This window comes from Onychostruthus taczanowskii, unplaced genomic scaffold (genome assembly GCF_017590055.1).
Source record: "Onychostruthus taczanowskii isolate IOZ18803 unplaced genomic scaffold, ASM1759005v1 scaffold60, whole genome shotgun sequence".
Classification (NCBI taxonomy): Eukaryota; Metazoa; Chordata; class Aves; order Passeriformes; family Passeridae; genus Onychostruthus; species Onychostruthus taczanowskii.
The window spans coordinates 2,331,811-2,347,172 of NW_024503680.1; the positions used below are offsets into that span (position 1 = coordinate 2,331,811).

General features: G+C 45.9%; 2 protein-coding genes across 3 annotated transcripts in view; both read right to left on the reverse strand.

Moving 5' to 3' along the window:
- The window catches only part of MYBL2 (MYB proto-oncogene like 2), a 16,978-nt gene extending 13,307 nt beyond the window's left edge, over window positions 1-3,671 (reverse strand). Inside the window, exon 1 of the mRNA XM_041419269.1 lies at window positions 3,565-3,671. The gene's annotated coding sequence lies outside the window, so the exon portion shown is untranslated. The remainder of the gene's footprint in view (window positions 1-3,564) is intronic.
- Window positions 3,672-5,777: 2,106 nt separating this feature from the next.
- IFT52 (intraflagellar transport 52) lies at window positions 5,778-14,891 on the reverse strand. 2 transcript variants are annotated; one of them, XM_041419252.1, is made up of 13 exons: window positions 14,616-14,891; window positions 13,655-13,742; window positions 13,262-13,391; window positions 12,307-12,382; window positions 12,148-12,219; window positions 11,684-11,810; window positions 11,017-11,103; window positions 10,526-10,594; window positions 9,672-9,826; window positions 8,573-8,660; window positions 7,311-7,419; window positions 6,669-6,814; window positions 5,778-6,088 (listed from the first exon to the last, which is right to left on the reverse strand). In XM_041419252.1, the coding sequence occupies exons 1-13, from the start codon at window positions 14,732-14,734 to the stop codon at window positions 6,041-6,043; spliced, it is 1,314 nt and encodes a 437-aa protein (XP_041275186.1). In that variant the 5' UTR covers window positions 14,735-14,891; the 3' UTR covers window positions 5,778-6,040. The 2 variants fall into 2 exon arrangements, with proteins under 2 accessions (XP_041275186.1, XP_041275187.1); XM_041419253.1 differs by lacking the exon at window positions 14,616-14,891 and adding an exon at window positions 14,417-14,606.
- Window positions 14,892-15,362: the final 471 nt, after the last annotated feature.

Consider the following 15,362-nt stretch of genomic DNA (forward strand, 5'->3'; position numbering starts at 1 on the left):
GCGAGCCGGGCCACCCCGCATCCACCCTCATGCCGAGCCGGGACTGCCGCATCCACCGTCACACCCAGCCGGGACACCCCGCATCTATCCCCACAGCGAGCCGGGACACACCGCATCCACCGCCACTCCGAGCCGGGACACCCCGCATCCATCCCCACAGCGAGCCGGGACACCCCGCATCCATCCCCACAGCGAGCCAGGACACCCCGCATCCATCCCCACAGCGAGCCGGGACACCCCGCATCCACCGTCACGCCGAGCCGGGACACCCCGCCTCCAGCCCGCCACATACCTCGGCACATCCTGTGGGATCCCCGCATCCAGCCCCAGGACCCCAACACCGAGCCGGGACTGCCGCATCCACCGTCACACCCAGCCGGGACACCCCGCATCCAGCCCCCCACATACCTCGGCACATCCTGTGGGATCCCCGCATCCAGCCCCAGGACCCCAACACCGAGCCGGGACTGCCGGGATTCCCCACATCGAACACAGCACCTGATCCTGGACCCCTCCCCCCCCGCCCCCATCCATCCCTACACCGACACCGCACCGATCCGAGACCCACCGCATCCATCTCGCATCGATCCGAGTCCCCGCCGGGAACATCCTCATCCACCCCCACACCGACCTGGGACCCCCACGACCCTCCCCATCCAGCCCAGCACTGACCCTGGGATCTCTTTGCATCCGCCCCTGTACCGACTCCAAACCACTGGGATCCCCCACCCTGACCCAGGACCCTCCCTCACCCACCCCTGCACTGACCCATGACTACTCGTTTCCATCCTCCACACCTCTGCATCCACCTCCCCATGGACCCGAGACTTCCAGGACCCCCACATCCACCTGAAACCACTGGGACCGCCCCCCCACGCCAACACAGGATGCCCTCCATTCACACCCCCCAACCCCTGGGACCCCCAATTTCCACCCCCCCACCCCCCCAGTTTTACAGCAGCCCCGGGTACAGGGCAGGAGCATCACACATGTTATAGAACCACAGAATATTCTAGGCTGGAAGAGACCCCAAAGATCATCAAAGTCCAACTCCTAGCCCTGCCTAGGACAGGCACAACAATCCAACCCTATGCGTGAAAGCATTGCCCAAATATTGCAACATATACTGTCTATATCAATGCAAGGTCTGTTTTTACAGCAGCCCCGGGTACAGGGCAGGAGCATCACACATGTTACAGAACCACAGAATATTCTAGGCTGGAAGAGACCCCAAAGATCATCAAAGTCCAACTCCTGGCCCTGCCTAGGACAGGCAGAACAATCCAACCCTATGCATGAAAGCATTGCCCAAATATTGCAACATATACTGTCTATATCAATGCAAGGTCTGTACACGTAGATATTCCTAATCAGCAGCTCACAAAACACAAGGCAAGACTTAAAGTGTCACCTTACTAGGGACCCACTGACAGGAGAACCACAAGCTAGTCCTCAGAGAACTTCTGTCAGTCAGCCATGGCCCACCTTTACTGCCCCTGTGCTTAACAAATGGCAAACAGAAGCTCCTCCCTCTCCCAAACTAGCTTAATTAGGAAATCAGCCTGTTAATTGATTACCAGAACTATAAAACCTCTGTAAGTCACACTAGTAGAAAAGCGTCAAGAATACTGAAGGGTCTTCACAGGAGCTGAAGGTACTATTTTTTTCTGTTTTCTTCCTTCCTTCTTTTATATTAAGAAAAGCAGGTTTTAGTTTCTTAAAGAAGACTTTCCTACTAGACTGACTACAGCCCTTTTCCAGTAAATTCAGGAGCTATTTCTCACTGTTTAACATGCAGTCAGAATAAAGCTGGGTTTGGAGTACAGCCATCCCCTTCCCTGGCCTACCCAGTTCCTCAGGAAGGAGCTGGAAGTCAGCTCCTGGCTGAGCTGGAGGTGAGGGTTATCATGTAAAGGACTTAAAGTAAGATGAGAGCCTCAACCTCTCCCATCCTAGCCAGAGCCTGGTTTTGGTGCCTCCTTCTCAAAGGAACTCAATTCTAGCTGGGGTGAGTGGCCCCCTGACTGCAGGAGTGAGGATAAAATGCCTCCATCCCCTGTACAAAGCTAAGAGTAGTGATATACAGGCTGAGGTGAAATAAATACTACTTTAGGGAGATTCCACTATGACCTCTGAGCAACCAACAGGCTGTGGTAGAACTCTTTTTACCCTAAAAGAGAGTGATAGGCTGGATGCCCTCCTATGTGTCCTGGATCCTGCTCAGCTCCTCGCAAGACTGAGACAGGATTTTGCCAAGAGCAGTCCTGCTACTGTAAGTCTGTAATCCATTGGTGAATAGTAGTGAACAATAACAGGTTTATCCTGACAGGGTCATCCTGATCTCTCTCCATAAGCCAGAGAGCTGCTGGATTCTGCACCATGCTGTCCACCCAGAGGCACAGTACCAGCATTCTGACCAGAAAAGAAATCCTGGAAAATGGCTTCTTGGCCAGCTCCTCCAGCCATAGCTATTCTTCTCCTGTTGTGAGCTATTACATGGACTCTAGCAGTGCTTCCAAACGTGACACCTGGGAGCTTCCTGTGGATGTGGACAACACAGCAAGTGGCAGCTCTCTGTGTGTTGTCAAGCAGGTGGAGTCTCTGAGCAGCTGTGTGAAGACTGAGCTGCACAGCCTGACCCAGGGCATCTCTGACCTCAGTCTCGTCTGCTTCTGCAAGGCCCACCATGGCCAGGCCACCTTTGAGCTGTCTGGTTTGTCCTGTGAGCACCCCAGCAGAGATGGCTGCCTGATGAATGTGGCATCACAGAACACCTCGACGCCTTGCAAGAAAGATAAGCACTCCAAACCGCTGGAGAACCTGCTCTTCAAGAGCTCTGAGCTGACTGGAGACATCTCAGCCCTCGGGAAAGTGCCGGTGCCCAGGTGGGACATCTCGGCCATAAAATCCTTTATGGATACCAGCACGTCCCTCGATGTCAGCACTGAGGAATTACGCTTACTGGGATGCTCCAAACCAGACACATCATTCCTGGAGACCCCTGTGGCGATTCCTCTGGCTTGGCCTGGTGCCTTCAAGAAGCACCCCACGCTGATCCACAGGTCTGCCACTCAGGAGACCCAGCCGAGTGACCCTGACGCTGTCCCTGTGTTTGTACACCAGGCTCTGTGATGCTGCTGCCCCGGCTCCAGCTGGAGCTGCTGGGTGCCTGCCCCATCATCCACGCTGCAGCACAGAAGACTGAGCCAGCGGCTTGAGTGGTGACGGCAGCAGCTGGTGACATATTAAATCTGCCCACCTGGGGTGGCCGAGTCGGCACTGGTGATGGGAGATGTTTGGGCTGGTGATGGCACCCCCGAGAGCCGCAGCCTTGCTGGCCCCTCCTCCTCCCGATCCCTCTGTTTTGTATTAGCACAATAAAGATACAAATGTCTCTCTGCTGGTGGTCTCTGACTCGCTGCCCTCCCGGCCTGAAGCTGAGCCCCCTGAACACCCCGGGCCGGCCTGCGGTACAGCCCCAGAGGGCGCAGCCCCTCGGCACGGCCCGGGGCAGGATCCTCCGCGCTGGCCGTGCCCGAGCCCCGCTCCGCCCGCCCCCGTTACCTGGCACAGGGGTCGGGGCGGCTCCCGGGGGAGAAGGGGCAGCGGGACGCGGCCGCAGCCCCGGGGCCATGGCTGCGGGGCCGGCGCTGCCCGCCGGGAGCGCGGGCGGGGACGCGGATCCCTCTCCTGGCGCACCGGGAAAGCACAGCCTGGCAGCAGCGAGCGACCCCGGGTGTCCCGGCCGCGGGAATCCAGCACCTGCCACCGCGCAGGGACGATTTCCTCTGTCACATCCACCCCCTGCTCCGAGGGCAGGAAAGGAGCCCAGGCCATCGCACCCACCCATCAGAGATTTTCACACTCTCCTGTTAGGTCTCACCCACTCACACAATCCTGATGTTCCTCTCCTGTCTCTGCTTACAGCAAAGAAAGGGAGGAGAAACTTGTTAAAGCCAATTTTCAGGACATTTATCATTTGCTGAATAACCAATGTGCTGTCCCCGTCTTCTTTTAGGAGCAGATTAAGGGGTAATGAGCTATACTGCATGACAGGAAAGAGACAAAAAGGGAAAGTATCAACCAACTTTTATGAACCACAGCAATAATTTCATTAATATATAAACTCCCTCACTAGCTATGTGCCCAACCTGCTCCCCTTGGCCTCGCCTCACCTCTCGAAAGCACTCACCTACTTGCACTGCTTTGAAATTCTGTCAGTCAGCCATAAATTTTACATGTATCACACTCCCGTGACTAAAATGTTTCTAGTTACAAAGTAAGTTTAAATACTTCCAGAGGGCCAAAGGGACAGCTTTGAAAGAGAGATGTGAGCTACATGTATTTCACACTAGTAAAAAAATATCCATTCATGAAAAAATTTGTTCTTCAGCTGTCAGAGAGGTCTCAGAGACACCCAGAAAAGAGGGAGCTGCTTGTATCTCCTGGCTGCTCGTGTGGCTTTTTTAAACCATGTTACATCAGGAACAGGTGACAAAACAACTTGAAACAGGGTTGGGAAACAGAAAGTTATTTACAGTTTGAAGTATAAACACCCCAGAAGAGCACAAACCCCAGCTAAAATTAGCAAGAGGAGCACTCAGGGGGTTGGTTCAGCTGCAGTCTGTGCTGGCTGACTGATTGCTATTGATACTGCACAGGAGAAGAGGTTAAGCTTGTTGTGTAAATCTGGAGCTGGAACGTACAAAGTGCTCTGGGTGACAAACACAACCACGGCCTTAAAGGAAAACAGAGGAAGAAATGAAAAATTTCCAACATGCTGCTGTGGAAAAGGAATGGCTGCAGTTGAGGAAGAGATACAACCACTTCTGCTAACATTATATTAGCACATCTCAACTGGGCAGGAGCTTTGGGGCACCTCCTTTAGAAAAAACCTGTGCCAAGGTGCTATGTGAAGCATGAAGAGATGTAAAATAAAAAGATGTTTTGGGGAGATAAAAAGACGAACAGATTCTTTGCAAAAAGCAGCTCTGATTTTAAAAACCAGGGCAGAGCAAGGTAAAAACACAGAAGTCATGGAAGACCTGAGTGGGGGAAAATTTAATAATTTGAGTGTCAGACTGACAGCCAAAAAAAGCTTTATAATGCAATTTCACCACATTAATACATTAACAAATGTCCTTGCAATAGAGGTGTGGTGTTGATGATGCTGACAAATCTTCTCACCACTGATCTCCTTGATTCTATTTTTGCTGTGCATTGAGCTTCAACATTTCACGGTCAATGAATTCAACCTGGATTTCCACTCCTGTGCATTACTGAACTCACTACCTCAGGGAGTGGACTAGACATTAAATACATGGAAGTAAAAATATTCATGAGTTTCTGTGCAGTATCACAGTTTCTTAATAATGATCTATTAAATCTTAAGGTTTTCATCCATGTGCTGTCCTCTCTTTCTAAAATTCTGCAGTTCCAGTCTGCTATGAGGCAGCAATCTACAACAATGTCATTATTGCTTAATTTCAAACTCTCCCCTCCCTTGGAAGAAATGTCTTCTTTCTACAGTAACAAACTCACCTCTCCTTAGTTCTCTTTGGCAGAGAGACAAAAGGAGGCTGCCTCAGGGTGATAAATGTATTTTCAGCATCTCCTGTTAAAATTATGGCTCTATTTTTTTGTCCTCAGTTCACAAACCAAAATAACAACCCTTCTCACAGTGCAATTAAGGATTTCATGTACACCAGGAGAACCAAGAGTAAGACTTAACTACAAGAAAATAAATGGTGGAGCCAGAAAGAAGGACCCAAAACACATTTTCTTGGTATATTTTTTAATATATTAAAAAATTACAGTTTCAATAAAGAAGTAGAAAAATAAGAAATTCTTTGGAAATTGCTTGTGAAATACAAGCAGTTCCCCAGAAGGCATTAATTACCTGAACTACCACACATAAATGATCCAAGCATCCAGTGAACTACTGAGACAGTCCCAATCAATACGCTGAGAAGAGAGACTTTAGAAATGGAAAAATACACTTTCCCTAAAAGGTCTATCTCAAACTGGGGAAAGCCAGGTCTCAGGTACTGTTCTGGAATCCAGCTTCACTTGGGTCAGTATCGTGTTCCTTAAGTAAGGGAAGAAGAAGGAAAAAAAAAAGAAAAAAAAAGAGTTTTAACAACAGGATAGAACTGTAAGATTTTTGGCTTAAATAGATTACATGTGGAATGGGCAATTCTTGATAGCACAAATTGCTGCTCTGCCAATATGCTCCAAACACGCTTTGAAGTATTACATTTGCTATGAAGATTTCTTTCAGCACAGCTGCATTTCAGTGCAGCTCCTGAGGAACAATGACAGTGTCACCTCTGCGCTGCAGCACTGGCCAGAGCTGTGAACACTCCTGAGGACTCCCTGCTCTCACTCAGGCACCAGTCATGAACTGGATTTAGCTGCAATTACAAACTACACTTGCGTGTACTAATCCCCCAATTAAAATAAATGAGAGACTTAATAAATTGAGCAGTACATGTTTTATGGAGATTAACAGCCATAAGTACTGTGGATCACACTTCACTGGTCTCATTTATTGCACAGCTAATGTCTTACATCACCTCTTGCCTGTGACAAGTGTAGCTGCTACAGTGACACACCACCCTCACTGCTGCTACTACCAACTACTCACTTGTAATCGTTATTAAAAATACCTGATTCAGTTTCTTAAACTCAACCACTTGGAAGAAGATGTGCTCCAGGATATATTTGGCATCTTGCTTGTCCTTTGGGAGTTCACTGGTCACCCCCAGGATATCGCCGCATTTCCGCACGTAGAACTCCAGGTCATCGTCAGTGCCTAAACAAGCACCCAGGGAAGAAGGCACGTGAGTGTCACACATCTGGAGCAGCTGGCCAAAAACCTGCTCTGAATCTCCATTTGCTGTTGGCATCCTGGGAGGTTCAGTCCCATCACTAAGCTCAGTGGACTAGACATGACGCATTCCTCCAGCCAGTACCTGCTCATCTTTGTATGTTTAGAATAATCTTAACATTTTAACTTCAAAGCATAAAAAGGATGTGAAATTTATCAGCAAGACTGCACAAAGCAATTTATGCACAATATAGGAAACAGCAGGCAGAAGCACGATAAAATGTTATTGTAATAGACAAAATATAATGTCATGGCACATAAAGTCGCACTATTGATTTCCAAAGCCTTTCAATTTCTTAGATCAGGAGAAGAGCAGTAGATTTTCCTAAATGAGGTCCATTCTTTAAAATTAAATATAACAATTTTCCTCTAAAAAAACTGGACTTTTATTTTAAATGTGCAAACAATCTGCTCCACTTACATTTGTTCGTGATCTCTGCAAGACGTGCTTTCTCTGAGGAAAAAGTTTCATCCAAGTCAAACAGTTCCAGAGCAGGAGGAGGCAATTCTTTGAAAGCAGGTGGAAAAACCTTGGAGACAAAAAGCAGCACGGTTGATTGCCACATATTTTTCTTACACTTTATAGATCTTTAAGACAGCAGTTTTGAACTTATATTGAACTTGAAGAAATCCTTTAAAAAGTCAAAAACAACTCCAAAGCCACTGAACCAAGGGCCACCACTTGAAAATTTCATTTCTATGTTGTAAAAATAAGTGAACATTCAAAAATAATTTAGTCACGTGTATGCCAGAATTATCACCCAGCACCACAACTAGACATTCTCATTTGCAGTTTCAGTTTTGCTCCATGAGACCCAAGTGATGGCTGAGAGCTGAGGAACTAAATTGGCCCTAACAGCTCACCCTGAAAACATAGTGACATCAATTCTGGTCAGAGTATTTTCTGTTTCATGTAGGCACCATTTATGCCACAAGCTGGACATGGGTTTTTAAAAAGCAATGAGTGAGACACCACTTTCAGTTGCATTCCTGAAGCTCTGAAGGATCCCAGTGATGCTTTCTCAGTGGCCAGGGTAAAGCAGGATGGAACAATGATGGCAAAATTCAGATACTCAGAGATTCCTGCCTTCTGAAATGAGTTTGACACCCCCATAGCTCATGTTGTTGCTGTCAGCCCAAACATTGGTGGTTAAAGTTTGATCAGCTCCTGCTGTAAAAGACCAATGGTCCACTTTCTGCTTCCCCTGAGGATCTGGGAGATGGAGGCAGAGCAGGAAAGACTGGCTCCTCCCTGGCAGCAGACAGTGCAGTACCTTCACCACCACAGCTTTCTCAAACACCACATCCTGTTTTCACTGGGAAGGCTGAGCCAGCACCTCACAGGACGGGGAGCAGCTACTCAGTCAAAGGCTCACTACACAAGGATTCTGTTTTGGTACCACACACTACATTTTGAAGCTCTTTTAATAAATTAGAAGTGTAAATGAGTGCTCTTTCCTAAAAGATGGTCCCTGCAGTGTAGTCAACTCCCTAGTGTTTAATTATTACTACAGCATTTCTCACTACTTCTTCTACAGAGCCATGGAAATGACACACAGAGTTTTTGCATGAAACAAATTATATAGAGACTCATTAAGTTTGGAACAGACATCCAAGATTATCGAGTCCAACCTTCCTGGAGAAGGGCTCTCCCTGTACTGTACAAGCAAGAAAATTACTCACAGCTGGCTGGAGGACAGGTAGTGGAGTCTCAAATTCAGGCTGAATGAGTTGGAGGGGTTCATGTTTCATATTCAGTTCTTCATAAGCTCTGCAGCACAGAAAAATTCAAAGTATGAGGGAAAAAGTGATACCACAACTATTTCCACTAGCAGGCTACAGAGATGAGTTTTTGTGAACACACCAGCATCAAAGTTTTGCACTGTAACAGCACAAAAAAAAAGGGATGTCCATTTTATAAGGACCTAAGAGAACTACAGATCAGTAAGAAATAACTTGTACAGTGAGAAAATTAAAGTTCTGACAGGGGAAGATAATGATAGGTGGATATATAAGGTGACTAAAAAAATCACAGCTCAATTCTACAATCAACTTTTAGAAGGATGAACACAGATGAAGGAAAAGAGATCCAGCACAAAACAAGCAGAACTGGGATTTCAAGAAAGTTTATAAGGAAGTCAATAGTAATAGTTATTTTTTTAAAAAAGTATTTGTTATGGGGTCAGAAGGGAGATCCTCCTGTGAATTCACAACTAGTGAAAATACAAGAAATACAGAGTAAGAAGAAAAAGTGTCCCTAGACGAGTGGAGTTTCATGGAATCTGTGCTAAGCTGCCACTACTCCAAGTGCTCCAACATGATCTGGGCAACAGGAGAGTTATGATGGACAAAACTGATAGTGACACAAACTGGTAAAAATGAGCAACAGGTAAAACTTAAAACCTAATTTTTGGGAAATGCAAAGGTGACTGAAATGCAGCTTTCGGTAAGTGCCAAATAATTCAAAAGTGGAAAAATGAGCAGTTCCCAGTTATCTCTCCAGAAGGTGCCCAACTTCACTGCAGACAGTTCCCAAAGTATCAGGTCAATAAATTTCATGTAGTCAGAAAAAAAAAGGAGAAAAGAGGGCCAGAAATTACAGCTAAAACAAGAAGCAAGAGAAAACATCATTGCCACACTGTACAAATCTATCTTCTGGTATATCCATATTCAAAATGCTCAGTCCTTCCTGCTCTGAAGGGACAGAGTTCAGCACAAACAGAAAATGCAGAACACCAAATGGAATAAATAAATAAGTAATAAGAAAATTACAGCTGCTGACTTGATAACTGAAGGGAGGGCAGTTGTGTCCAGCTGATAGAGGGATGTATCAAACAGCTTTGTGAAGTCCCTGGGGTTCTCATCTCCCTCCTGCAGGCACACTCGCAGCTGCTCGGAGAGCGCGGCTGTGTCTGGGAGCACGGTGTACTCTGAAATCTGGACACACAGATACACACCCCTGTCATCTGAAATGGCCAACCCATTCCCATTTTCTCTTTTTACCTCGTATCTGACCTAAAATCTCACTTAGAAATAATTATTTCCCTCTTTACCAGGTATGGCCCTTTGCAGTGCAGCTCACTAGATCAGTAACTCTCAGCTGTAAAGCTACCCAACAGCAGTGCTTCATTTGGTTTCTGCTAATTCTTTAAAACAGACAGCTTACTAATCAACTATGCAAAACTGCTGGTTTTTATGCACACAGAGTATGCAACTTAATCACATAAAGATATTTCCAAATAAAACCAGCATTTGTATACAACTAAAACTGACACACAGGTTGATCCCTACTCACATACAGAAAATCTGCTTTTCCTTCCTGCACATTCCTCTTGTCTCAGGGCTCAGAGTGAAGTGCAAACTCATCACACTGGAGCAGTCCATCTCATAAACATGGGCAAATTGGAAAGAGACTTTCACAAATGATATCTGATGATGAATAGCAATCTAAGGCTGAGTGGTACCATTAATTTTTACACTGAGCCATCTGTCTACTCAATCCTAGACCATGAATAAAGGTTCTGCAACAACAGCAGCACCCATCTTGCTGTTAGCCACTCTGTGCTAAACACAGGGTGTGCCAAGACCTGTGCTGATCCCACTGTTCTTCACCTCCTTGGGATGGATCTCTCTTACCTCGGGGTCCTCCATATCCATCTGGTTTAAGTGGATATCAGATGTTGTGAGCCACTGGAAAAGCACATCCTAGGGAAGGGCAAAACTCAGTTACTTTCAGGAGGATCCAAGTAATCTCGTACTATGCTTAAATCTTCTATTAAATCTATTAAATAACATACCATGAAAAAAAATTAAAATAAGATAATAAACCAAAAAATATCTCTTAGTATTGGCTGAGAATTCCCATACTGAATCCATTTCATAACTGTCTTGCTCTAAAATGAAGCTGAGCCTGGAGTGCGTTGCAAATGTTCTGGAGATACAACAGGGTGTTTTTAAAGAAAAAAAAACCAAAACAAAACTCCCAAAAAACTCAAACTTACCATGATCTTGCCATTTTCTTCTTTATCTAAATACTGGTCATTTTTGCAAATGTTGTGGAGATACAACAGGCTGTTTTAAAAGAAAAAAAAAAAACAAAACAAAACTCCCAAAAACCTCAAACTTACCATAATCTTGCCATTTTCTTCTTTATCTAAATACTGGTCATTGAACATGTGGGAAGATCCCAGGGCTGCCATCTTTCCACCTTTACTCTACCAACAAAGAATACAATATACCAAAAATTCCTTCCAAATCACAGTTTTAGAGGCAATTGTTATTGCATTGCATTATTTCTCTACATAGCAAAAAACAGTGTTAACTTGTTTACATTCATTAACAATATCAATCCTGTGCTTGTAACTCTTTACTACTAAATTTCTGAATTTATTTTTGTAAATTAACAGGGCTGGATGAGTAAAACAACACCTGAAAAATCTACTGGTGCCAAGGTGAGAACCTTGGAATTCAATATGCTGTACTTACAAAGCTAATAATAATCTTATTTAATAAATTATTACTAAAACAGCAGAAAAAAACCCCTAAAACTTTAAAGAACTAAAGATATCCACCAGTCAACCAAAAATATGTAATCTTTGCTGACCATCTCATTAATTCTCCTCTGAGCCTCATGCAAAGAAGTTTACCATAAAAACCCTCAGGAGTCACTGGGCTCATCTGGAGTTTGCAGATGTATCAAAAACTAAGGTGGGTTTGTAAGCAGCCCCAAAAGATCCACTCACAAGTTTTGTGTGGGGCAGGGGGAATGCAGGGAGGGCCCCAGGCAGCTCATACCTCATGCTGATAGAAAGCCAGGATAGGCCTGTTGAGAGGGAAGCAGACAGAGCCTGTGGACAGAATTGCCACTGCTGGCTTCATCACATTCAGTGTGGCTCCAAAAGGATAAACAAAGGTGAGAGCTCTGCAGGAAATACAGGAATTCCATAAGCACCTGCATGCACCAGGCAGGCTGGACAGATTCACAGAACTCAAACTCAAACCCACAGACTAGAGGCAAACAAGATTTGGTCATGAGAACTGTAATTCCTTTCCAAACCTATCCCTCCTGCTCCTTCAGAGGTTACCAAGCTCTACTAAACAGATTCTCCTTTCCAGATATAACCTAAGAAGCACAAGAACTTAAGAAATGCATTAGAAAACCTCACCATAAGCACTGTGTACTGCTGCTAATCACAAACCTGCCAATTCTGAGGTGTTCTACACATTTTGACATCAGTTTCCTCAGAGAAAACACTTACTGAGAGTCACGGCCCCTTCCATCTTCATCTGTTGTCTCAAGCACTGTTTTCTTTGCAGCTTCACTGATTCCCCTACAAGATATTGAAAAACAAACCTTACTGAAAACAATCCAGCTTACAAGAGTTTACTGTGAAGATTCACATACCCCAAATATTTACCTGTTCAAAACTCCATCAGAGATTAGTGCTTCTTTTGGGTGGTGGTACTTGTAATATACATTTCGTACTACAGCATCTTGCAAAAAGAAAAAAATACAGAAATTGACATCTTAGCTGATCAATGTGTTAGATTTAGCAAAGAAAAATTAGTTTAGCTCTTGGGTCTTCGCTTCTAACACCACAAATCTGACATCTGGCTACCAAAAGAACTAAAATCAGCCTTCACTACTGTTTCCTTTTGGACAGAATAGATTTAGGATAGGAATATGTTTGCAAATTCAAATAAAAATACAAAAAGTTAAACACATCACCATCTTCTGCAAAGCAAAAGAGACAAATAGATGATGCAGTTAAAGCAGCCTGTATCGACTTTTACAACTCTATTTTTTTCATACATCTTCCAAACACCTGATGAATTGAGTCCTATTGATGCAAAAAAGATGCATAGTCTAGAAAATCCACCAAAGACCCCAAATATTTTATGTACACTGACACACACTTGCCTTGGGTTGTTGGGGTTTTTCTCCACACTGGCAGCATAAAACTAATGAGTGACATTTTATTGGTCTGCTAAAGAAAAGTGTCACTTCTTATTCAGTGTGAGCATTAAGTGATTCAATCCTTTAAAATGTGTGGAAAAATGTTTTAAATTAATGGCTTTTTAATCAAGAAATTTCCCAATTTTTTTTTTTTTTTTTTTTTTAGTAAATTAAAACTAACAACTACAGCAAAGGAATGGAAATGGCCAAGTTGCCCATGTACTCTGTCCATGGAAAGCCTTTGCTGTGCTCCAATATTACCTTGCCATGTGCATTCAGATTTAAAGAAAAAAAATCTTTTCGATCAAAAGATACTTTGTGAGAAAGATCTGCTTGGCTTGTATCCACAAAGGCTAAACCTGCTCTTTCAATTTTGCTGCAAATTGATTTCTAAAGGTAGCAGTGAGCCCCATTACCATTATTGAAAATGATCCCATATTCTTCTAACAAAAAGTTAATATTTGTGCCATTCCGGGACTCTCCACCTTCTCTCAGCATCACCAGGATGGCCCCACCATCCTCCAGGAATTTCTTCAGAACAGAAAACTAGAAATCAACAAAGATCCAGGAAAAAAAACAAACATGAGAACCTATGCACAAAACTGCATGAACTTATATTGAGATGAGGGGAGAGAAATTATTTTGACTGCTTGCATTTAACTTTGTCCTTTGTTAAATAAGAAAAACATTCAAATTCCAATGTATATGAACTCATTTAAAGCAGCATTACAGCAAAGTCTTCTTTGTCTTGTTCTTTTCTACTTAAGCACATTTTAAAATGTGCTTGAAAACAATTATTGACTTCTTACCTCATCAGCACTGAACTTCTCTCTTGGTCCTGCTGTAATCCACAATTTCACCCCAAACAGTCTCTCAGAAGTGATCTCATCCTTTAAGCTATGAATAGATTAATAAAACACACATTATTCTTGGATGTAGTCCTGAACCACAACTTTTTCCTTTTTTTTTTTTTTTTTTTTATAAAGGACTTGCAAATGAACACAAAGCAAATCACTTCAGTCACTTTGCACCCTTTTATCTGGGTTTAAAGTTGACAACTTGAGCAAAAATAATCCTTACAAATGCCAACCAGCTAAACAGTAATGCTCCTCTGACAAGGCACTGTGGCAGATCCAGAACTGCTGCAAGCTGTCACAGCTGCTACTAAACTTTGCACCTGAGGAGCTTCCTACTATTTTTCATTTTCTTCTTTTTGGTCTGGCCACATTTCATAGAATAAGATGAGGTGGAAAGGACCATGGAGCCCAGCCCCAATCCTGCCCAGACCCCCCCAACAAGCCCAGCCTGGGCACCCCTGGCAGCGCTGTCCCAGCGCTCCTGGAGCTCTGGCAGCCTCGGGGCCGTGCCCATTCCCTGGGGAGCCTGGGCAGTGCCAGCACCTCTGGGGAAGAACCTTTCCCTGATCTCTCCCAAACAGCTCCATGACATGCCATTTTGCAGCAGTCAGATAAACAGCACCATCTACAAACCCCCTGCTTTCTTTTTGTCCCAAACTCCAAATCGGGACAGACTCACAAACCTGTATGAGGAGCTTCATCCTTCCAACTTACACTCCATCTCCTACAGGTGAGCTGTAGCTCCCAAGAACCACGCACAGCATCCCACAGCGGCAGAAGATGCAACAGGGCGCAATCAAGGCGAGAGAGCGGCCTCAGCTCACGGCATTCGCCCCCAAAGGCCACTCGGGTGCCCGGCACAGCCCACACTCGCCCGCCGGGGCCTCGCCGTGCCCCGAGAGCCGCCCCTCACCTCTGCACCTTCCAGCTGCCGCGCAGCCTCTTCCGCAGGGCCTTGTAGCCGCCGGCCGGCGTGAAGCTCTCGCCCTTGGAGGCGTTGAACACTATGGCATTGCGCGGGCCGCTCTCCATAGGCTCCCGCGGGGCTGCCGGAGGGCTCTGGGGAGCAGCGGGCAAGCGCCAGCGCTCCGGCCGCCCGCGGGTCCCCAACCAGACCCCGCCGTGTCGCCGTCACCACGCGCGCCCTAGCAACGCTCCGACCGGACGCATGCGCGGGTGGCGTTTCCCCCCCTTCGAGTGCAGAGGTCGCCGCAGTGGTTCGCTCCACTCCCCGCCGGGGAAAGGGGCGGGGTGGTACCACTGCGGAGGGCGGGGGGTGTGACGGGGCGGGGACAGGGCGGTGCTCCCGCCCTCCCTCAGCCCGGGCTCTTGGCCCCAGCCCGCGCCTGTCGGGGCTCGGCGCAGTCCCGCTGGCCTGAGCCCCTCTTGACGTTTCCGGGCCTTTGATTTTGCTTGTGTCTAAAATCCCAATCCTGATAGCTGCAGTTTCTTCCCTGTGAGGGTGGGGAGGCCCTAGCACAGGTTGCCCAGAGAAGCTGTGGCTGCCACAGCCCTGGAAGTGTCCAAGGCCAGGCTGGATGAGGTTTGGAGCAGCCTGGGAGAGTAGACAGTATCCCTTCCTCTGGCCTTTAAGATCCTCAACCCTTCCATGATTCTGTATGTGCTTAAATTAGGGAATTCCTCTTTAATTTTAACCCAG